General features: G+C 37.4%; 1 protein-coding gene across 3 annotated transcripts; it reads right to left on the reverse strand.

Moving 5' to 3' along the window:
* Positions 1 to 1,202: 1,202 nt before the first annotated feature.
* Positions 1,203 to 24,739, reverse strand: LOC139969404 (uncharacterized). 3 transcript variants are annotated; one of them, XM_071974336.1, is made up of 11 exons: positions 24,591 to 24,735; positions 20,155 to 20,191; positions 18,334 to 18,367; positions 16,854 to 16,970; positions 13,914 to 14,099; positions 12,612 to 12,827; positions 11,811 to 11,854; positions 11,167 to 11,239; positions 10,520 to 10,627; positions 7,492 to 7,541; positions 1,203 to 2,490 (listed from the first exon to the last, which is right to left on the reverse strand). In XM_071974336.1, the coding sequence occupies exons 2-10, from the start codon at positions 20,169 to 20,171 to the stop codon at positions 7,518 to 7,520; spliced, it is 819 nt and encodes a 272-aa protein (XP_071830437.1). In that variant the 5' UTR covers positions 20,172 to 20,191; positions 24,591 to 24,735; the 3' UTR covers positions 1,203 to 2,490; positions 7,492 to 7,517. The 3 variants fall into 3 exon arrangements, with proteins under 3 accessions (XP_071830437.1, XP_071830436.1, XP_071830439.1); XM_071974335.1 differs by lacking the exon at positions 7,492 to 7,541; XM_071974338.1 differs by lacking the exons at positions 7,492 to 7,541; positions 20,155 to 20,191 and having other exon boundaries at positions 24,591 to 24,739.
* Between the last annotated feature and the right edge of the window lie 670 nt (positions 24,740 to 25,409).

The following is a 25,409-nucleotide window of genomic DNA, read 5'->3' on the forward strand; positions in this document are numbered from 1 at the left end:
CATTAAGAAGTATGAATTATACTTGCTTAATCCAGACAGAGTAATGATAACTGTGCCCTTGAGGGTGGAAAATCCCCGTAGCCGGTGTATACCCGGTATATGTATAGTGTGTACCAACGATAATGGTACGTTTTGATAAGATACACTATCACCAAATGAGACTGATATTAGATACATATATTATACTGAATATCATCCACTGGGCATGGAAGAAACTGCACGTATCTTGATATTTCACGGAAACATAACTCGACGGTAGTACAGAACAATCACTTGTGAATATAGCGAACATTTAATACCGGTATATGATATAGATGATATCATATCCAGGGATGTGCCCAGGATTTCCTGAGTGCCGGGTAAACTGATCGCCGTCCTGGGGGAGGGGTCTAAGGGGGAGGGGTGTACCCCTCCCCTTTGAGAAATTTTTCGATTTTTGAAGGTGCTCAGGTGCCAACTGCTGGCACTTGTGTAGCTTTTAAAGCACATACACAAGAACTAGTTTTGCTAACAATTTACATTTTTTAGTTTTTTTTAGTGAAATATATTACGAACCTGGTAATAGTTATTAGCTTGTTTCAAATAGATTTTTCAAGGGACCGATTGAGAGGCGTAAGTAATGTTTATCGCATGCGTAACTGATGCATTATTAGTCTGTTTATGATTTAGGCATATAGGCTAGGCCCAATTTATGTTGGATATATTGTTAGGGATGTCGGGATTTCAGATAAATAGTGCTGGGCGGGATTAACGATTTTTAAGACAGTGCTGGTGGTAATTTTGAGTGCTGGGCGTGGCCGCCCAGTGCCGCCCAGCGTGGGCACATGCCTGCATATCTAACGTGGACGTCCATTTGTTAGCTTGCTGAGTTTTCAATTCAAATAAAACCAAACAAAGGTTTTTGATCTATATGATGTAAGTAACTCAACATTGCTCATCAGTTTGGACAAAATCATTCATGCCCTTAATAACCATTAGAAGATTATCCATGCTATAGTTACTAACAGCTTCAACTGTTTTGCATGTTTCTATACTTTTTGCCAAATTGTATATTCTATTGTGGTAAATGGTTTAAGAGATGTCATTCGTTTCGGGGAGACCAAATCATCTGCTATATTTCTGAAATATACTTCAATGATCGGATAATGGATGCGACAAGAAAACTCGAGATCAAGCTAAAGATTACACAAACATTAAGAATGTTCTATAAATCACACAAACATTAAGAATTGTATTTAATTTGATTATTACAGTAATTAAGGCGTATATAATTGAAGTCTCTCTAAGGTATATTCGTTTATCATGTAAACCGGCATGAAATGTGTAAAACCATTATCTATAGTATAAAAAAGGTTCCATTTACATTTCTGCAAATTATGATCTTCAACTGTAATTACTTATGAAACCGAAAAAGCAAAACTATATGTTATAAATAAATCGACCAATATGTATCTATCGCATCGCTAACAACTAAACTTTTTGCTATTGTGTCCTTTTTATTCAACTCATCTAATTTTAAAGGCTGAATTCTAGTAAAAGCAGAATACTGGATCCAACCTGAATAAAATGAAGGGCACTTTTATATTTTCTTACACACCATTATTTATAGGATTATATATGTAAATGTACTGGACATTTTCCACTTACACAAGCCTACAATTTTTTTTTTTAAATATGATAACATCAAATTTTGCTATATATAGACATGACACACATTGGCAGTGGTGTAACGTTAATGCCCATGATGGGATTCACATATTAAAGCAAATAGCCTTAGGCTATATATGCTCACAATAGTTTATTTTAATGCTGGTTTCAATTCAAGACAGTGGTTCATTGTCCCTTTTCGTACGTACTGTTCATTGGAACAAATATTGTTATAGGTGAAAGCAGTGGCGTAGGAAGGAAGGTACTTTTGAGTGGGGGGGCTGAAGACTGATGGCTGGCCTGGGGGAGGGGTTTAAAATTTGGATTTTTTTGCATTTCCAGGTGGCCTCAGATGCAATTTGGTGCAATAAAGCACACTTTCAACACCCACTCCATTTTGTAAATAATTTTGCATTTTTCACCTGGCCTTAGATGCAATTTGGTGCTCCAAATGAGATTTTTTTTCTCATTTGGAAATGAAAAAGGGGTTTTCTGACTTGCGGAACGGGGGGGAGGGGGGGGGCGGAATGATACTTCCCCCATATTTTTCACTGGGGGCTGGCGCCCCCAGCACCCCCGGTTCCTACGCCCTTGGGTGAAAGGGTGTAAAAAATAGCACATCTGGTTCTATTGCCAAATAGATAACCATGTACAGAGAACAAGACAACTAAAACTAGACAATGTATTATGGTTATAAAATATATGTAGCAACGATTAATTATTCCCCTCAACAGTTCAAAACATGAGCGAGTGTTCTGCAGCGATACTGAATTTGACCAAATCTCACGTGATTTGTATATTTCCAGTCTGTTATTTCGTGATGTCAATTGGCCGCACCGGTTCCTGTTGAAAGAAGAAACAACAAAGATAGTTTTGTTGTATACAGTGCGATCACTAATGAGCTCATTCTTAGAAAATATAAATGACTAAATTAGCGACTAAATTTCAGTCCATTTCAACAGCATATTCATGTGTTTTCCTTTCTCTCATTTTCTGTGGGGAGGGGAGGGGAGGGGAGAGTGGTTGATTTAAAAGTAACCATTGCTTTGATAATTAAATGTACCTTGTAAAGTAGTTGATCAAATATGATTTGCTTCAATGTTCGTAACGCTGTCAGTGCGATGCGTTTTATTGAAAGACAAGACTAGCTTGACATGGGGCTATAGATTTCTCTTTGGAAGTTTCATGATTCCATTCTAACTTTTAAAGTATGCACATGGATCACTTTGATAATATGCAAAGGAAACCTACCAATTATAGTTAATATTATAGAACTATTAAAAGGACATGTCGTGCTACAACAACCGGCGAAATTCTTGATGTTATGCACAGAACGTTTGTGACAATATATTCTAGCCAAGAACAGAAATTTATACTTCTTTTGCGAGGTTGAACGATTCTCTCTGATTGTCCATATACCATATTAACTGCTACCTATGTTTTATTTAGTTGTGTTTTGACGTTCTTATATAATATCATGCAGGGCCGTCTTAAGAGATCACCGGGCCCTGGGCCCGGCAATGGAGCGGGGCCCCTCAATCAAGTGAGTTCGAAAAAAGTTGCGTGAAAAATTGACATCCTTGACAATCGCTCAAGAATACACATGCCTGCATTTACCACCCCTCCCCATAGGCGTAGGAGCCTCATTTGATTTTGGGGGGGGGGTGGGGCTGCAACGACTTGCCCGAAAAATATAACCAAATTTTTTCACGCGCTCCGCGCGCGTTCCACGTGTCAATGTGCATATCATCACATGCCAATATCATAAAATCATTTTCCGTGTTATTACCCTTCCATATTGGTTAGAATTATTGGGAAGTCGTTACAACAATAATGATAATAATTATATAAGTTTAACCATTGGAAACACAAATTATTCTTCTTTCAGTAGGTGCCAGTGGCGGAGCTAGGGGTATTGGTCAGGGGAGAGAATGGTCTGTAGGGGCGCTTTCGACACTATCTAAGCGGAGCGCCACTACAGGTTGGCGCGGAGCGTACAGAAATTTTTTGAGTAAAGATACTCCCTAGATCGCCGGAATTGACCCTTTCCATGCCTTGCTAATTTGCAAATAAACAAAGAATAAATATGTTTTATCGCCATTTGTCAGAAAATTGCACCAACAAAATGTGACAAATGTCAATAGGTATTTGAGAGCGCAATAAAAAAGTCAATAATCGCGAATAAGTAAAAAGTGTTAAAAAGCTGAAAAGGGCGCCAGCAGTCCATTTGAGTCCGTCAGAGGGAGGGGGGCATCCCCCTGACTGTATGGAGGCTCCGCCACTGGTAGGTGTCCGAAAAATTCTCAGCATATTGCCCAAATTTTCACCAAAAAAATTGAAAAACACACTGCAAATTATTATTCTTTCAGTAGGTGCCCGAAAAAATTCTAGCATATTGCCCGAATTTTCACCCAAAAATTTGAAAAACGCATTGCAAATTATTCTTCTTTCAGTAGGTGCTCGAAAAAATCTCAGCATATTGCCCGAATTTTCACCAAAAAAAATGAAAAACATATTGCAAATTATTCTTCTTTCAGTAGATGCCCGAAAAATTCTCAGCATATTGCCGAATTTTCACCAAAAAAAAAAAAATGAAAAACACACTGCAAATTATTCTTCTTCCAGTAGGTGCCCGAAAAATTCTCAGCATATTGCCCGAATTTTCACCAAAAAAAATTGCTTGGGGGCTGAAGCCCCGCCCCGCCTCCTACGCCTATGCCCCTCCCTATGTCGCGCATAAAGCATAAAACTTTAGCTGAATAACATACGTGATATATCTAAAAGCTGAAATACATTATAGAAGAGTAATCTTCCAGTTGCCCTCCATCCCTTCCCTAACAATACTGGACTCACCATTTGTAACACCCTTATGTTGAGTCTTTTAACTGGGGGAACTAACGGAACTTGCGGCGTTTCTTGATCGTAAACTGTTGTATGATTGACTGAAAATCAATCTTTTTGAGGTGTTTTGAGGTGTTGTAAGCCTTCGGGCATTATATATTCCAGGGTGTCCAACTCAGATTCGAATATTTAATGTCAAACTCTCAAGTGTTTCACCAACTCTCGTCACAAGTTGTCAAGTACCGAATTCAATCAGTCATAATGGCCTATTCAATAAGTTTTCCTCCCAGATTAAGACATGGGGTTACTACGATTGCGGGGCCCCTGACATCGCGGGGCCCTGGGCCAGGGCCCAGTGGGCCCATGCCTTAAGACGGCCCTGATATCATGAACTTAAACAAATCACCAAATGGAAACCTTAATAAACTCTGTTATGGAAGTCCATGTGGTGGGACAACTCAACGAGGGTGCTTTTTTTTCAGGATCTTTTGCCATAATCTTTTGAGTAAAATTTGTTGGGAAAAGGCAGAAATGCCCGTTAAAATGAATTTTGTCAAGTCATTTTCTCTCAAATTTATTGATAAATATGCTTCCTATTCTTGACTCATTGAATAAATATTACCTTAGGACACTGACAGGGGCACCTAAAGTGTCTTATATCGCATAGTGACTGAATGTGAGAGAAGTATCGAAAAAAATATTAATCCCAAGAACGATATAACTCATTTTAAATTATATCATGGCAGACGATTACACTGGAATGTTCGTTGATACCAATCATACAATACGGACACACACAGATCTCACTGCAAAATACATATGATATAGGAACAAGACCGTTGCTTTCGTGGAATTGGTACTATTTGAGGTATCACTATACTACCAATCGATTCCTTCCCTGATGCAGCTCAACATATAAAACAGCGGTCTTTCTTTATTGCTGTCCATCTAGCAACAAAATTGTAGTTGAAACTTTCCCACCTAAATGAATAATCTGTATTCCTTCCTGGACATGCTGTATCGATTTTGATGATTTTTCATATCGTTTCTAATGCCAATACGTGATCACTAATAAAAACCTATCATCAGGCTAACAGTAGTAACTAATTACACAGCAAATATGTGCTCATTAATATCAAATTGTACTTTTATGAAATTAATGCCAGTGATAAATATAATTATCAAGTTGTTATTTTATTCCAATTAAAAAGAGTCATTTATGAAAAATACTTTATTATTTCAACTTCAAACACACAATGATAGAATGTTTATTTGCTAAAATATTTAAGCAAGCATGCACACAGGCGAGATTTTATTATATGCGTTCACGTTTGCTTCTAACAAAAGATGTGGTCAAGGAATTAGGAGTTTGATTTTGTATCAAGGGCATAAAAACAAATGCAACCATGCTAATTCAAAAGTAATGACAGTTCCATTTCCAAGACAATAATTTCATGCTAATCGAAAACAGTATTTGCCACAGGTAGAAAAGTTACATGCGTTAACAGCACACACAGGACTGTACATATATATACTGTTCTGCAACACGGGACAGGCAGGTATAATGTAAGGTATAGGCTTCAGCATGTCGTCGTAATGATATAGCTGTGATCATATTAACTCGAATCGGGCGGCTCAGATCTAGTCACTTTCTACTTCCTGCTAGACGTCAACTATTCTACTTGTTGCAACGGGACATTCCGATGTTTAATGTTGAATGTTTTCAAGAATTGCTATTATTGTATTTTTCTGTATAAGGTGCAAACACATTCTGAAAATTGTTATCAAGATATGTCGCAACAGCACCATGAAAAGAAGTGAAATGCTGTTTTCTTCTTATAATATTATACAAATCATGTGTCTACCAAAGAAAAGATATATTCTACATGAAAATGAATTTGATTTACAAAGCCTTGAAATTCAGAGTACAACTAAACGAACGTTTCACGTTAAAAATGTATGCTACAACGACACTATTCACTACTTTTCAGGAGTAGGGAATTGCTCCTGTGACAAAGTAAGTCATCTCAAATAATAGGAAAGGATGTAATTTGTCAACAATAGAACTTTTTTAAATAACAAGAGACCACTTTCATTCCAAATGGTAAAGGCCCTTTTGTTACAACAACGTGCACTTCATAATTATGAAAGGGACACAAACCTGGGGCCACGTGCCCCCCCCCGACGTGCCCCCCCCCCCCGACGTGCCCCTCACCGACTCCATCATCCCATATTACTAGGTGATTTGACAGCTTCACTTCAACGACATGCTGATAGTCAAATGAAAAGAAATTGTCATTTCTTGGCTTACTGAACCAGATTTTGTGTCAGAATAATTTTTCAACCACTTTGTCTCTGTTTTTGCAGTTTATTTTGTTTTAAGATTCTAAGTATTCGTTTCATCAAACACAACTAACAGATATAAGAGCAATACACTCTCCGAATCACCGATTAATACGTTCAGCAGTGTCGTAAGACTCTTGTACTGCATGCTGCTAATACAAAATGAATGCTTGATTTGACAATTTTCCTTTCTTAGACTGTGAAGTAGGAAATCAATCACACAATGGATTTACATCACGAACAACCGTGAGTAACTATCGATGTTTGGCTGCATGTTTCAAAAGGTGAACCTGGTAAAGCCAATCCTTGAATGTTTATCATTTTGGATTTGTCGAAAACCGAATTGGCATATTAAAATAATAATAATATATAACTAATATATACTATCAAGTAAGCCTTTAGAAATTTCACAATTCTTTGAAGCAAATTTCACTTGTCCTATTACTTTGTAATCATCGGACAATATGAATCAAAGAACAATGAAAACCTATATGCCTGATCCAAACAAAGTGCTTCGATGTCACGTGGCGAGGTACATTGTGAGTAATCCATTGTGTTTTGATTTCAGTGCAGCAATAGCTAAAAGCGAAAAAGCACAGCAAACTATTCAAATGGGATTTAAAATGTAACGATGGTGGTTTGTCTTGCAGGGTTGCGTACAAGCTGTAAGCGAAATGACGTCATCGCTACTGAGCATTCGGTTCCGAACCCTGTGCAGTAAAAACATGATGAGCAGAGGTTAAAGCATCAAATGAATGTCAGGTGACCAGTAGCTCATGAATATGCATTGGAGGAGGGATCATGTAAATCATAACGAGATGACAGAACAGAAACCAGCTATGCATTAAAGCTGTATCTCACTCAATATAAACCCCAAACATAATAAATTAACAGTTTCGTCTACACGTAATATTTAAAAAAAAAATCATCAGTAATACACTCACATGGTACTCTACGCTAAAAATAGCTACAACCTTTCAAAAGTGTTTTTCTTCTTCACTGAAGATTATAATAGCACTCTAAACAATTTATTTGTTTCAACCCTTTCAAAATAGCTGTAAAATTATTCTTTAAATTTGGACATGAGTTATCATAAGGCCTATTTGACTTATAGCATGGTTCGAAGACTTTACTGATCACTTTGATGAGGTACAACAGCTATAAGAAAAATACTAAAACAATTGCTTTGATCAGTTTTGAGATTGATGTCACTAGATTAACAATAACAATGGCCAGACAGCTCATTGCGGAGCCCTGTCCTACCAGGGAGTTCTATAACAACTCCCTGGTCCTACTGACTACAATTTGAGCACGTTAGCTATATAGCCCACTACAATTAACCAGGGATGTGTTAATGAGGATGATATCCAAAGAAAGAGAATCTCTTGGAAATGAAGTTGTAGCCGCCAAAGACATCGTCTTTGTTTTACTGTTATGTTTAACAATCATAACTTATACTTACTGCACATCGCCCTACATGCATCTGCTAAACGTATACAGTAGTTAAATTTGTCCCACATTAAGTACATTTGTTGTGTGTTAATCTCATTCAAAATCTGTTGACAGTTTTCGAAAAGCTCTTTCGTTTCCAAGATATACATATTTGAAGTTTTGATAAATCCGGGAAAATTCATTAAATATGTGAAAACTATGACGTGGAGTGGTTGCGCTCATCAAAATTACATATATAAAAGGAAAGAGAGAAAAAATTGCGAGAACGGCTTTCATTCTCTTGTGAAATAAACATGTAACCTTGAGCGGCAAAATTTTCAATCTTCAAGGATTAATAGAAACTGCTCATCATAGAGACAATAAACCATGCAACAATATCATCTTATAAAGAAACAACAACAGAAATTTGAAATTGAAAGAAAATATTCTTTCCTTAAATTTGGATTGATAAGTTTATGTTCTTAGTGTAACCGTCGTATAACCATCTCACTAACACATCCCTGCATTTAAACACATTAGAAGGAATAAATGTACGCGGTCTCGCCATAGTTAACAAAGCATTCAGACTTGACAACACTTTTCAACCTGATGTTACCAAATGACAAGTAATTGTTTCCTGATGAAAGCTCTAGGTTCTATGTTATAATGGGTAGCAATGTTAATGCTTTACTAATCATTGTATACATTCTTAGTGAAGTATTATAGATTAGCTGTATGGTCAAAGACAAACTATGACATAAAATATGGAATGTGCAAAAGGAGAATAAGTCAAATCATTTTACTACTATGAAAAGTTAAAACAATTTGATAACTTCTAAAGTAAAAAAAATATGTTATTACTGGAACAACAGAAACGTCAAAGAACGAAAAAAAGGGGAAGAGTTAAATGCAAGAATATGTTATTCTTTCACGGTCTAAACAGCACCTCCACTATGACCTGTGGGAAATATCATGAGGCTCACCAGGCTCAAAATGCTATTACCAGGGAGTTGTCCCATAACAACTCCCTGCTATTACAGTGTAGACCTACACCCATTACTATACAACTGAATTGATAAGTATAATCCAGTATCCAGTGTATAGCAACATATCCACATGTAGCTTAGAAGCACCCGAAGTTCATTTGATGTATTAGTAACATATCCACCCGTAGGTGTTAGCAACATACTCACCCGTAGCTAGATGTACTCTCATTTGAAGTGTTAGCAACATATCGACCCATAGTTTAGAGTTACCTTCATTTGATGTGTTAGCAACTTATCCACCCGTAGATTAGATGTAACTTCATTTGATATGTAAGCAACATATCCACATATACTTAGTAGTACCTTCATTTCTTGTGTTATACATGCAAATGTGAAGCTAAGATCTCCTATAGTCTAAACAATCCTAGAAGTATGTAGAAATTTCCCAGTTTGTTTTGAAGCCACAAAATCATTGCGATGGTTATTTACAAATTACATTGAAACGCCCATATGGTAGGCATATTATACCTGCATTATCATGAATACCTATAGCTTAAACATAACCAATGTCATTTCAGTGGGTATGCCTCTAACCGGATGGTAATGTATCTGGAAGGTCACCCCACCGGAATGCGATTTGTTTCCCCAAACAGCTTTGTAATTGTGTGTAAGTAGTCGCTCATGATTGGTCGGAAAAGTTACGTCATCACCAAAGAAACCTTCACTTCGAGGTTACCAAAAGTCTGCATCAATTCGTTGCAACGAAGATATACCCGTTCGAAATTACCCGAAGCTTTTCGTATCTTTGGAATTGGTTTAGACATATTTAGCACACTAGTTTGTAATGATTGTATCATCTACTATCGATGTTTGATCGAAGTTTTCTGTGAAGGCATTCATCGATAACATCGCACAGTGAAAGTTTTGTACAGGAATGACCTCGTTGGCCTTAAAGGAGCTTTGGAAAGATTTAGCATATTTTAAAGGTAAATATCATGAAACCGTCAAAAGCTTATATAAACATTACGAAAACTCAAGTTTTGGTTTTTGCTTGACATATTAAGCACCTAAAGCCATCCTTTAACATATTTATTGCGTTCATCGACCGTTAGTGATGTTGCTCAACACTCATTGGATGTAATGTCACGTTTCAGCTAGCCTGATGCTTGTAGTATAAACAGAAGCAATGATACTGTGACGTATTGATGACGTCATATTGATGAGAAGACGTAATGGCAAAAACCAATTAACAGTGATGCTGATTTACTTGCCTCTGCAATATCCGGTTTATGTGCACCACCTCCTCCAAACATCTGCATCCTCCCCATCACACCTCCCGAAGACATGATGCTCTCACGACGCTGATCTGGGGTGAAATTCTTACATGAAAAAAAAATGGAAACATTTTATTGAAAAGTATAACCTTCATTTCCAACGTAAAAGTTCCTTAAAATGTCTCATTAAAATCCTTTTAGATTAGTTATATATGCTTAAGAAGTAGTATGCATTATTGCGTAATATTCAGGTGAGTGTTATTATAACTTTAATAATTAATTATGTCTGTTTATACAGTTAGAATCTTTGTTCTGTGGCAATACATTTTTAAATATCATATATGTAATGTATTATATTTCCCAATCAAATGAAATAAAAGCAATGTTAAAGTTTTATTAATAACAACAAGAATGGACACACATTTTACACATTACCGTATGTTAATTTTTCTAGTCAAAGTTTATCTGCCCTTAGATGTAACATACTTAATCGTTTAATCATCACTTTGTTTTGTAAGTTTATATCATTTATACTAACAGGCCTAAGCATTCGATTGGATCGGGAAACAAATTCATTTTATTTACGTAACGGCAGCTGGCTTATTGAGAAGACTTCGGAAGTAAACAAGTTGTTTAATTCTCACCTGCAAAGGTTGAAATGTTCCATCGCTGGAATACTTGCTGACACCAGTAGCCTTTGCTTGGCGCTCCTTGTACCTGAAGTTACAAGTAAAAAACACTTTGAACTGACAAAACCTCGCTTTTTTTAAATTAATGGCTGTCTTGATATATTTAACCGTTTTAGTTAATTTGCAAGGTTTATTGCTCTATATTTATCTAATTCGCGCAACCGATCTCGCGAACAATTCTATGTATATTTATGCTACGGTATATATACGTCTAATTTCATTTGAACAATCATCTGCGCCGTGCACAGGATGAAACATTCCTTCTATTTCCGTCGATCCGGGGAACAGTTGCCTTTGCTGCAGTCTGCAGTAACTGTCTTTCTCTGTGCTCCACCAACTGAGCTTTCCGGTCGTGTTAAGATTTATTTGTTGAGTCTGTTCCACTCAGAAGCTTCTGTATCATGTATACAATTTAACAATGGATTCATAAAAACTGGTTCATTTTTTCCTTTAATCGAGAAAAAAAAGTGTTTCTAGTGTTTCTCGGATAGCAACAATGTAACAAATTTAAGCAAAACTAAGGTCAAGGTTTAACGACAATTTTCCCAGACTCTTGATTCCTGAATTTTGCTGAAATCTTTCAAATAGAATCAACTTACGCATCTTCTTCTTTGGCTCTTATTCTTGTGGTTAGCTCGTTAAACTGAAACAAGGAAAAGAAAAATCCATTCTTTAGTCAGATAAAATGTTTCATATTACACGTACAGCAATGTATGACCAATACGGTGAAATGGTAAACATGTTATTGTGGCACAGTCGTTGTTCTTTAATGATTTCACAAAGTAATATAACCACGTCACACAACACACATTAAACAAAATCTGAGAAAAGGACTTCGTTATATGCCTCTTATGATACATTCTGTTAACTTCCGGCTTGGTGTTGTCATCATCATCATCACCATCATCATCATCATCATCATCATCATCATCATCATCATCATCATCATCATCATCATCATCATCATCATCATCATCATCATCATCATCATCATCATCATCATCATCATCATCATCATCATCATCATCATCATCATCATCATCATCATCATCATCATCAGTATTATTATTATTATTATTATTATTATTTATTACACCGTGCTTATATAGCATAAAATCCCAAGGTTCAATGCGCTAAACAAAACATATAAAAAATACTAAAAAATACAATTGAATACACTTAACCATAGGTTTGTTTGAAATAAAACGTCTGTAACCCTGATTTGTAAGTGCTGATAGAGGTAAGGTGTCATATTTCTGATGGTAACTTGTTCCACCACAACGGTGCGACCTGGCTGAAAGCTTGCTCCCCGAGTCTTATAGTTTGTATGCTCTTAATTTACAACTTGATGATGAATCGAGACGATCCATTTAAGCCATATTAATACATTGATTTCTTACCACATATTCCCTCTTCTTTAAAATTCTCCCCTTATCAAATATAAGTCCGTACTTTCGCTTGAGTTTCCTCAGCATCTCAGCGGCCAGCTCCCGCAAGTCTTGTTCTCCGAGGCCATCGATAGTAAGAGGCGGAACTCGCTTCTCAATCGCCTCATTTCGCTCCTCCGCAAAGTCACTGTCGTCTTTCATCAAAAACTTACGATCTTCGTCGAATTTCTTCAAAGAAGAAGAAATGTTAAGAATTAACATGTTTCATAACTACTGTTGCACGACTGCAAGGATGTATCGACTATCGACATTACAATGTACAATTTAAATCATCGGTGTAGGCAAGATTTGTTGATTGTGACTTTCGAATTGTATCATTTAAAGGGTGTGAAGACTAGCGCAAAAAGGAACGTATAATGCCGGTAATCTGACCTAGTTTCGAATGAGGTGTAACCGAAGTGTTAGACACCACCATCGATCCCATAAAATACACACACAGCTTGCTACCGTCGGTTATCAGACACTAGTGTACAGTCAGTGCATACAGCACAGTGTACAAACGATACAGCGATGGACATCTCAGGTCCAGCTTAAGATAACAAGGTATCACGTTTCATTACTGTCTGCATTTTGTAGCGACAAGACAATAACTTCACTTGCAAGCAATGGAAATTTAACTTTTTCACAGAGTGGCACGCGGTTTGAGGAGAGTCTTCAATGCCTTTAATTGCAAATATTTACGTAATTAGTCTCGTTTTCAATTGACTATATTATTGTACTTTTGAATCACTTCGTGTTAAACTATTTCTTTGGGTGGGGTAGGGTGGGTGGGGTTGACAATAGTGCACACATATTTGAAAGAAACATCCCCATTCCTTCTTCATTCGAAAGTTTTTTGTTCGTTTTTCATGTCAAATTGTAACAAAACTAGCAGTGAAACGGAAGCAAATGCTTCAAATTCACAGAACTGGTCTGCTGTATTGTAGCGTTCTTGGTATTTTTGGTGACGGCTATTCAGGAATATGCGAGTTTCCTGCATATTATGGTAAAACCTTTAAATTCATGCGACATTATGCATCTAACCAGTGGCGTGCATAGATTTCACTGTGCAGGCGGAGATCTTATTCAAAATAACCCCCTACTGATTCAGGTAGGAGCCAAGGTAGGGCCAGAGGCACACGAAGGATTTACTAAAGGAGGTTGACTGTACTGGGGTCATAGTAGCCGGCTCTTATGAAGTGTGTGTGTGTGTGGGGGGGGGGTGTTGCGGGGTCTGAGGGTCCTCTCACATGTGCGCACGCCAATGCATCTTACCGACATGCCCGTTCCCTTGAATGCGAGGGGGTTTATCATTGCTCTACGACTAGCCTCTCGCTCTTTCTTTTTCTTCTCTGCCTCCTCTTTCCTTCGTTTTGCTTCTTCTTGTTGACGTGCTCGCCTCTCTGCTGCGTGCTGTTTTATTATCTCCATTTCTTTCTCTCGTTCGATTCTTCTCGCTTCCTGAAAGCAAAACATATGAAAATAAATATATACTTATCTATGTTTGATAGGAAATGAAATCTGGGGAGGTAAGGTCAAAAGGGATTTAATTATCGGATTTACATAAATTATATGGAAACAAAATATAAAAATATAAGTCAACAATCCTTCTCTTGCATCAGCTTTCAAAATGTTCAAGTTTGTGGATGCTTTGGAATGCTCCTTCAAGCCAATTTTAAAGCAGACGTCTACGCAGACCAGCACTATAGTGGTATTTAAAGCAGACGTCTACGCAGACCAGCACTACAGTGGTATTTAAAGCAGACGTCTACGCAGACCAGCACTATAGTGGTATTTAAAGCAGACGTCTACGCAGATCAGCACTATAGTGGTATTTAAAGCAGACGTCTACGCAGACCAGCACTATAGTGGTATTTAAAGCAGACGTCTACGCAGATCAGCACTTTAGTGGTATTTAAAGCAGACGTCTACGCAGACCAGCACTACAGTGGTATATAAAGCAGACGTCTACGCAGACCAGCACTATAGTGGTATTTAAAGCAGACGTCTACGCAGATCAGCACTATAGTGGTATTTAAAGCAGACGTCTACGCAGACCAGCACTATAGTGGTATTTAAAGCAGACGTCTACGCAGATCAGCACTTTAGTGGTATTTAAAGCAGACGTCTACGCAGACCAGCACTACAGTGGTATTTAAAGCAGACGTCTACGCAGACCAGCACTATAGTGGTATTTAAAGCAGACGTCTACGCAGATCAGCACTTTAGTGGTATTTAAAGCAGACGTCTACGCAGACCAGCAATATAGTGGTATTAAAAGCAGACTCTACGCAATCCAGCACTATTAGTGGTATTTAAAGCAGACGTCTACGCAGACCAGCACTACAGTGACATTTAAAGCAGACGTCGACGCAGACCAGCACTTTATTGGTATTTAAAGCAGATGTCTACGCAGACCTGCACTTTAGTGGTATTTAAAGCAGACGTCTACGAAGACCAGCACTTTATTGGTATTTAAAGCCGACGTCTACGCAGACCAGCACTATTAGTGGTATTTAAAGCAGACGTCTACGCAGTCCAGCGCTACAGTGGTTTTTAAAGCAGACTTCTACCAAGACCAGCACTATAGTGGTATTTAAAGCAGACGTCTACGCAGACCAGCACTATAGTGGTATTTAAAGCAGAAGTCTACGAAGACCAGCACTTTAGTGGTATTTAAAGCAGACGTCTACGCAGACCAGCACTACAGTGGTATTTAAAGCAAACGTCTACGAAGACCAGCACTACAGTGACATTTGAAGCAGACGTAGACGCAGACCAGCACTTTATTGGTATTTAAAGCAGATGTCTACGCAGACCAGCACTTTAGTGGTATTTGAAACAGACGTCTACGCAGACCAGCACTACAGTGGTATTTAAAGCAAACGTCTACGAAGACCAGCACTACAGTGACATTTGAAGCAGACGTAGACGCAGACCAGCACTTTATTGGTATTTAAAGCAGATGTCTACGCAGACCAGCACTTTAGTGGTATTTGAAACAGACGTCTACGCAGACCAGCACTATAGCGGTATTTAAAGCAAAGGTCTACGCAGACCAGCACTATAGTGCTATTTAAAGCAGACGTCTACGCAGACCAGCACTTTATTGGTCATGAAAGCAGACGTATACGCAGACCAGCACTATTAGTGGTATTACAAGCAAACATCTACGCATACCAGAACTATAGTGGTATTTACAGCATACGTCTACGCAGTCCAGCACTACAGTGGTATTTAAAGCCGACGTATACGCAGACCAGCACTATAGTGGTATTTAAAGCAGACGTCTACGCAGACCAGCGTTTTAGTTGTATTTAAAGCAGATGTCTATATGCAGACCAGCACTACAATGGTATTTAAACTATGTTCAAACAATAACTATACAAAAGATTCGTTTAGCTATGTACAAATAAAAACACAGAGGCAAGCAGAATATCCAGTTTCATTCATGTTTGACAAGTGTGTAGATTGTTAACCAGTCATGACTTTCGATAACGATTTTGAGGTGCTGTTTTCAAGGAGTAAATATATACCCTTCATTATTCTTCACGTGTGAGATGTTCTTTAAAGGATTGGTTCAGTTGTCATACATGTTTATGTTATATGAATGGGGACAATAAAAGAAACACAATGGTGAAAAAAAACTGTTCAAATATCTTTCTCGGTTAAAGAGATATTCAAGTGTAAAGTTTCATCGTGAAATCTGACTAGCTGTGATGTCACATCCTCACATTCCTGAAAAGTCTTTGTTTTTTTCTCTAAATATTTTGTGAGATTTCATAACTTTCAACCAAAAGATATGTCAGGAGTATTTGAGATTAAACATCTGAAGAATTTTCGATTATATTATTTTCAAATGTGTTAAAATATGTAAATAATTTTAAGAGAAATACATTCACAAATGTTAAGGAAGTGAGGATGTGACGTCACACCCTCACAGTAAGTCTTTCTACACCAGTCGTTTTCAATGAAATTTTGATATCTTCAAAGTAATATATCTCCTTTCAGAGCATGCTATCATGGTAGTTTCTTCTTTGTTCTTTTTGTCTTTTTGTGCTCTTTCATACAAAATAGACATGTCAAACACCTGAACCAATCCTTTAATGCAAAGAATTAAAAGCTTGCATCCACAGCTAAAAGAGCTCTCCTGTAATGTTATGGTTTTCTTTCTTACTCCTGCAGGAGCTTAAGAGTGGTTGAGTCCAAACTTACCTTTCTGGCCTTAAGTTCTTCAATTTCTTTATCCTTGGCCTCTCGTTGCTCCGCGAGCATCTCTTGTGCTCTGGCAGTTTCTTCTAAATCAGCCAAGCGCTGTTGCTCCTCCCTTTCCTTTGGATAATAATCATTCAATAAAATAGTTATTACCGGAGACATCGCCTTCAATCTACTTATCCATTTCTTACTAAAATCCTAGTTTTTTAGAAGAATCTTTTAAGGTTTTACATCGAAATTTTCGCAAAGGGGTCCACGGTTGGTGCATCTCGGCCCGATGTATATCGGCACAATCTTAGTTGTTCCTCACAGTTTCTTCCAAGATAGGACTCCCCTTAAATGTACTTACACAGATTTATTTATAGAAGGCTTTACTAATGAACTGCCTTCAGTCAAACTAGGAGATTTAATGTTCGAATCGGTCACTACTCACATTATAACATATACTTCCTAGTTACTGAACGATTTGGATCCATTATTGTCCATTAATGTCGTGTGATATTTTATCGTACCATTTACAACCCAGTTTGAAATTTGTGACTAGTTTTGTTTACCTTGCAGTTTGGGTGGACAAAGAAAGCAATGACCACCAAAACAGATCATTATAGGAACAAGCAATACATTCCCTATTTCATCCAAGCATGGCCATAAGATCACCAGCTTCTTTAGAACGTATTCCTCTCCGATAAGACACAGGGGAAGGAGAGGATAGGTGAGGTTTCTCGCAGAAAGTTAGATCAACATTGTCATTCACTTCAGTCATACGTTGTACAACTATATTAGCTTCAGTTTAACCAAACCACACTGTAAGGGCACTGGGGCGGACCAGATATAAAGAGTAAAAAATTGACTGGGCCGCACCTAACCAACGACCTGATGTTGAATTCAAACCTTTGATTCCTATGACTTTCAAGCAATTTGTGTGTGTACTTAATCTGTATTTACAATAACATTATGTCAATACAGTACAGTAACTACAGTTGATAATTAATGGGAATAATGTGCCTACCAGCTGACAGCATCATTAGTGCCGATAAATTCTGAGCAGCTACCTCGTTTTTTGTGATGATGTAAAATAGATTGATTTTTTTCTTTTTCTTGAGACATCTCACGGGCAGCAAAGAAATCACTGGCGGCCCGCATGTGGCCCGCGGGCCGTAGTTTGCCCACCCCTGCTGTAGGGATTTACGAGCGACGATATTTACTTGTCTCATATCTTCATATTCTCATCTACCTAAACTACATGGCTGGAGACGTGTTAGCCCTTCAAAGACTATCTCCCTTCCGCATGGAATAGCCGCCGTGCTGACAGTTGGATATGAGGAGCCCAGTGCTAAAATGTTATCAGCCGTGTAGTTTAGTTTAAAAGGTAACGTGCATATGATGGATGGAGACTCGTAAGTTCTATGGTGAGGGACTCGCTCTTCTCTGAACTGAAAAAAGAGGTGGAACACAATTTAGGCTAACCTTAAATACTTACCCTCATCAAAGCGATAGCTTCTTCTCCTTCCATGCTGAAAACAAAAGAAGACTTTGAATCAGTTTCCGTAAGTAAAACGTTGTTGTATAGAATACTTAACTTACCTGCTTACCGCGTTAACTGGTGACGTTATAGCATCTACAAATGTTCAAAGACTAATAAAATAGCTTCTAGTTGAACAACAAGAACACGTTTGCAATTCTGAAACTCATAATGTTGGCAGCAACAACATTTCCTCCACCTCATCCCACTGTCCCCATCCCAGCCCCTGGAAAATATAATTCGAAAGCTTACAGGGCGCTATACTAGAATTATAGTAATGTAAACTATAGTGATCGTTGTCTGGTTCTTGTCTGGAATGGTTTCATATTTCACCCCCGTCCTAGATACATACGCATACCGCATTAACTGTTCAGATGGTCTCAAAATTAGGTGGATTGGAGATGATTTAATACAATGAGGAGCCTAGGCGCAAAGCTGAGAGCAATCTGCCACGATAGGCCACATCGGTAGTAGTTGTACTACACTGCGTATAATATATCACCTGGCCCTGTAGGCTGTAGGTCAGCTAAAACTGACGGATTCGGCGGAAAGAAAATCAGTCTGCAGTTAATTGAACTACTTGAACTGATAAGTTATTTGTAATGATTTAACAATTTCTTTTTGTAAAGTAGGCCTACCTTTAGAAGTGTGTTTATTTGAATGTTTCTACCATTAAAGGATCAATGACTATTTATCACTACTGGCGCATAATTATATTACTTAATGCCAACATAATAGGTGTAAACAAAGTATGTAAACGCATTGCATTACCAAGGAACAATACAATATATTTTCTTGCCGTTTATATTTCAAAGGTTACATGATAACCGGAGCGTAAAAAGTGACAGATGCCTCTATACTTGTGTGAGAGATGAGAAGGTGGGTCGCATTAGCTAAAATCTATGGTATATATATGGAGATGGTCTAGAATCTCTCTGAGTAATATGGGTACTCTATTCTAGCGGTCTTCCCATGGAATCTGACGGAATTGATGATTAATATGATATGACAGGGTGGGTCGAGCTAGCTAAAATCTATGGTATATATATGGAGATGGTCTAGAATCTCTAGTAATATAGGTACTCTGTTCATGTGGTCTTCCCATGGAATCTGACGGAATTGATGATTAATATGATATGACAGGGTGGGTCGAGCTAGCTAAAATCTATGGTATATATATGGAGATGGTCTAGAATCTCTAGTAATATAGGTACTCTGTTCTAGTGGTCTTCCCATGGAATCTGACGGAATTGATGATTAATATGATATGACAGGGTGGGTCGAGCTAGCTAAAATCTATGGTATATATATGGAGATGGTCTAGAATCTCTAGTAATATAGGTACTCTGTTCATGTGGTCTTCCCATGGAATCTGACGGAATTGATGATTAATATGATATGATATGAATGACAATTAGAATTGGTATTCTGTGGTTCTTGACAGTTGGTGTAGTGACATGCATGCAATGAATATATATATATATATATATATATGGTTATATATATATATATATATATATATATAGTTATATATAGATATATATATATATATAGATATATGTGTAACATGAAGTAAAACAACAAACATGCAAAGTTGGTATATAATCAAAGCTATAGACAAAAAAATATATGATTCTCAAGGTCACTATTGACATTCGATCCAGCTTCCTTTATATATCTTTATCCTGAGATTACAAGACAGCTGGATACAAAGCTTTCCTGAAAAAGGAGAAAACATCACCCCCAAATTTGACCGGAATCATCGCGACGATAACTCACATGTCGGTTTCATCCATTTTGTTGTAATGACACCTGTCTGAATGAAAACAGCAAGATAGGGTGAACCGATTACTCAAAGAATGTAATACTATTCGATAGGATTGGAAGATGCATGGAAGGTAACAAGCCGTGTGCCATGACTCCAACTACGCATGCGCAAAGCAAAAACGCGAATAACGCTTTACAACGCACTGATTCGTTGTTGTCTGTCTGTTATGTTAACATCAGTAATAATCATTAATTGAAAAAAAATATATATATTGCGTTGCCTTTATAAAATCCGTTATGTGTGCCAAGCAAGTCACTCACCTAGAAACAAATTCTCTGTTATATATATTCCCAAATACAAACGTTGTACACACTCTGTTGTATATTCCTATGTATAAACGTTATACTCACTCTGATGTATATTCCAAGGTATAAAACATTATACTCATGCTGTTGTATATTCCTACGTACGACACATTGTACTCACTCTGTTGTATATTCCTAGGTACAAAACGTTGTACTCACTCTATTGTATATTCCTAAGTGTGACACATTGTACTCACTTTGTTGTATATTCCTAGCTACAAAACGTTGTACTCACTCTGTTGTATATTCCTAAGTGTGACACACTGTACTCACTTTGTTGTATATTCCTAGGTACAAAACGTTGTACTCACTCTGTTGTATATTCCTACGTATGACACATTGTACTCACTCTGTTGTATATTCCTAGGTACAAAACGTTGTACTCACTCTGTTGCATATTCCTAGGTACAAAACGTTGTACTCACTCTGTTGTATATTACCTAGGTACAAAACGTTGTACTCACTCTGTTGTATATTCCTACGTATGACACATTGTACTCACTCTGTTGTATATTCCTACGTATGACACATTGTACTCACTCTGTTGTATATTCCTAGGTTCAAAACGTTGTACTGACTCTGTTGTATATTCCTACGTATGACACATTGTACTCACTCAGTTGTATATTCCTACGTATGACACATTGTACTCACTCTGTTGTATATTCCTAGCTACAAAACGTTGTACTCACTCTGTTGCATATTCCTAGGTACAAAACGTTGTACCCACTCTGTCGTATATTCCTAGGTACAAAACGTTGTACTCACTCTGTTGTATATTCCTAGGTACAAAACGTTGTTCTCACTCTGTTGTATATTCCTAGGTACAAAACGTTGTACTCACTCTGTTGTATATTCCTACGTATGACACATTGTACTCACTCTGTTGTATATTCCTACGTATGACACATTGTACTCACTCTGATGTATATTCCTAGCTACAAAACGTTGTACTCACTCTGTTGTATATTCCTAAGTGTAAAACGTTGTACTCACTGTGCTTGCATTTAAATTGATCTGAGCATAGGACACGCGCATGCGCAGTTGGACTCATGTCTTTGTTGAATAAGGCACAAAAAGCATTGCCGTCCTGCAGAGCTACGGAGGACTCAGAATATAAGTAAGGGTAGAAATTGGGGTACAGGGCTGATCAGGCTGACAAATTCAGTAGGATTCAACATTCCGCTGACAAGGTAAACGAGGATGGTCCAATGCAACAGTGGGTGTCCGAGGAAGAAATACAGCTTAAGAGTAGCCAAAATGTTAGGAAAAGTTGATAAAGTTTCGAACTCAACGGCAGGCAGGAGGCAAACTTTCAGAAACGATAGTAGGCCTAGTATAGATGGGTAGAATCGACTGTTGACAAATTTGCCGTCTCTAATTCAAAAGTAGTTCAATTGTTGTTATCCCTGACTTTGTAGCGTCAGCAAAGAGGGGTTGGACGGGGCCAGAGGATGGGAGGAGGGGGGGGGGGGGCTTCTCCAACTCCATCGCCAGTTGGGCTTTAGTCGGGGGATTGTTTTCCTTTCAATATCAGAAGTATTTATCACAACACACTTGCGCTTAGACATAATTGATGATTTTGGAAATAATAGATGAATTCTATGAGCATGTTCATGAACATATAGCCAAAGGCGAGGGATGTATTACATGAGCATGTTCATGAATACAGCCAAAGCCGAGGTATAAATCAAAGTTTCCTCGACACGTGGTTGTGGTCAATAAAGGATCCGGAAGGAAAAGTTTCATAACAGAATATAATTTCTGCTTCACCATTATAGATATCGCTGTATATGGTGCTCAGTGAAACCGGCTAATGATCAGTAATCGTTGAAAAACGCTCTCTGAATTATTTTGTTGACTATACTTTTCGAAAAGGTCAAATGTTTGCTTAAGCAGTATTAGCATCGACTTTAGTAATATTTCTTTCCAACTTAATGGAGAAAGTAAACTTTGAAGAAAAAAAACAATGGAATTTTCATGTTGTATGTAGGCCTAATTACCAATATGCATGTGCATGGTTCTGTTATATACATCACAGCAAACATCAATTTTCGTGCATTTCGCATATTAATATTTCCAGAAAACAACATGAAGGGGGAAATTAAAATAGGAACAATGCAAAAGTGGTAGCAACAAGGACATTGTGAGAGGAGGGTGAGGGGTTGAGAACGAGAAACCATTATTGTTTTATTACATAGGTAAAATAAAACAAAACTCGTTACGGTATACAATCAATATTCACATATACCCCACCCTCATCCCCTCCGATTTTATTCAGCCGACCAACCGTGCTGTCACTTAGCCTACATCAAGATAGGCATATGCAAAACTGTTTAGTCTCGAAATGGCAGACGCAAGCAATAACTCATATTTAGTATAGGACGTAAGGCTACCTCACACATAACGAGGGATTTATATTAGATGTTATAAGATATGTGCAATCACACGGTAGTAATATAACATAGACGCTGGTGAATTATAAATAACAAAGAGTACTATGGAAGTATAATTGTTAATTAAATATGAATAATATGAATATAATAATACGAACATCAAAATCATTATAAACAATGACCTTGTACAAATCGTAAACCAATGTATTAAATAATCTTTCGGATATATATAATATATATATATATATATATATATATATATATATATATATATATATATATATATATATATATATATATATATATATATTTATTTATTTATTTATCAATGGATATTGTAACCAGTTATCTTATGCTCTTCACTGATTTTCGAATCTGCATTTCCTTTTGTAATAAGCTACAGAGACGCTTAAATGAGGGAAAATATTGAAAATGATCACGGTGTCTTCAAGCACGTGATAAATTAACAAACTAGACATAATATATTAAATTTTGATAAATTTGAATTTGAAATGAATCTTTCCAAGTTTTGTTCTTCCCTTTACATGTCGTTATGTATGTAACAAGAGGACAATCTTTCCGTTGGTAAACCATTGGGATCAAAACGTGATCTTGAATTTGCAGTTATACAAACATTGGTGTGGTGAAAAAAACTGTGCTGAAGTGTATAGAAACATCATGTATGATAACTTGATGAAACTGTCACCAAGTTCTGGAGTATATCGGAATGATTACTAAATATATCAGTTCTATTTCGAGCGCAAACCAAATTTAATAATATGTAGGAATAATGTTAGAAGTTTTAATTAATTAATACACGCTTGATATTTTAACTAGGCATATTTGGCATCAAGTATAGCTTTAAAAAATATTGCCAAACATGCATGCAAGCGGTATTATTAAATTTAACCAATTGGCATGGTTAACATTGAACACATTGGCTACAAATCCCTTAATCTTCTGAAAATCCCTTGCTTGCATCAGCATGGGCAACCATTGATTATGTATATAGGCTACTGGTTGGATATGTAACGTTGGTATATGAATTCACTGTGCTTAATTTGCATGTAGGCTACACACAACCTCTTTTGTGTGTAGCCTATACTGTATGATGTCTCCTCTGATTGCCTGACACATATTGTCATATATACGATCGGTAATTACCAGCATGACTCTCATGGGTTCAATAATATAACAGCCTATCGTGTTGCTGCCTGCTTCTTATACAAGAAGTAATTATTCAGGCCTTTATAACATAACACAACGTTATAAAAACTGACCAATGATCAGACCAAAACCACATCAAATGTGTGTAACATCGCTGTATTTTTGTTATGTTATGCCTAGGAAATATTAAAAACATTAAATTGTTGCCAATAGTTTTATAGCCGGTACATGAGAGGAGGTATGTATATAGCATACAGTTTTCGGCTCTATATTGGGTAATGTTTTTGACAAAGGACTCTATATCTTTAAGGGGCATGCATGATATATATGAAAAACACTACGGAGACTCTTTCAATCTATACCTAATCGTTCCATCCACACCAGCAAATACATGTGCTTAGGAAATGTACAGTATTGCGATATCACTATACGTACGTTTGAATGTGTGTATTTTGTCACAGATATGTGTATAGTTCTATCCAAAGAAAGTAAAGTCAGTCGAAAGATTCTAAATCTTACCTGATTTATTTTGAAGGAAAAACGACACGATCTAATCCGAAGGCAAACCGGAGGTTAGTACAGTCCAAGATGTCCTTTACATGTGCTATACGTAAAAATAGCCTTAAGAGTCTGTTAATGAGATATAGTCATAATAGACACATACACACTATACACTATACACAACCCTTCATGGCTATACACATACCTCACATACCAACTGCATTCCGCACATAACTCTCCCTCGTAGTTTGGTTAATCTCAGTTATACCGCAGATGCGGGAACAGTAAGATATAGACTGTCAGCTTCAAGGAAGCCATACTGTACCTTGTTGTAGTATCTGTTCCCTTTCGAGAGGAATGGTGATATACACCCGAAGATGATCACACCAGTGGCGTAGCCAGCATTCTATTGTTACGGGGGCAAGATTTTTCTTAAGGGGGGCAACCCCGTGATGGTTGATGGTAGGAATTACCAAGAAATATATGTATTAATGAGCACCTCGTCTGCACAAATACACATCCACGACGATATTGATCAACGGTCTCCGTATGTGGTTATGATGAAGGCCCAAAATTACCAAGTTCTGACCTTACATGAAGTATGAACATGAGCCCTGAGGTATGAATACTTGTTATTAGAACTCGAAAAAATGTAAAAAAAAAGTATTTTGAATACATCACTGGATTTCATTTGGGGGGGGGGGGCAAGACTGTAGCACAAAGCAAATGGGGGCATTGCCCCCCTGCCCCCCCCCCCCTCTGGCTACGCCACTGGATCACACAGTCACAGTCTCAATGCAAGGGGACTGGGGTTGAGAGCGGATCAGTCCTTCGGTA

The sequence above is a fragment of the Apostichopus japonicus genome, chromosome 7 (genome assembly GCF_037975245.1).
Source record: "Apostichopus japonicus isolate 1M-3 chromosome 7, ASM3797524v1, whole genome shotgun sequence".
NCBI classification, from domain to species: domain Eukaryota; kingdom Metazoa; phylum Echinodermata; class Holothuroidea; order Aspidochirotida; family Stichopodidae; genus Apostichopus; species Apostichopus japonicus.

Coding starts and splice junctions, on each gene's coding strand:
- LOC139969404 (XM_071974335.1), bottom strand. Junction 11,855..12,611: donor TAAAGAAGAGGGAATATGTG/GTAAGAAATCAA, acceptor TCCTTGTTTCAG/TTTAACGAGCTAACCACAAG. Junction 10,628..11,166: donor GAACATTTCAACCTTTGCAG/GTGAGAATTAAA, acceptor TTTTCATGTAAG/AATTTCACCCCAGATCAGCG.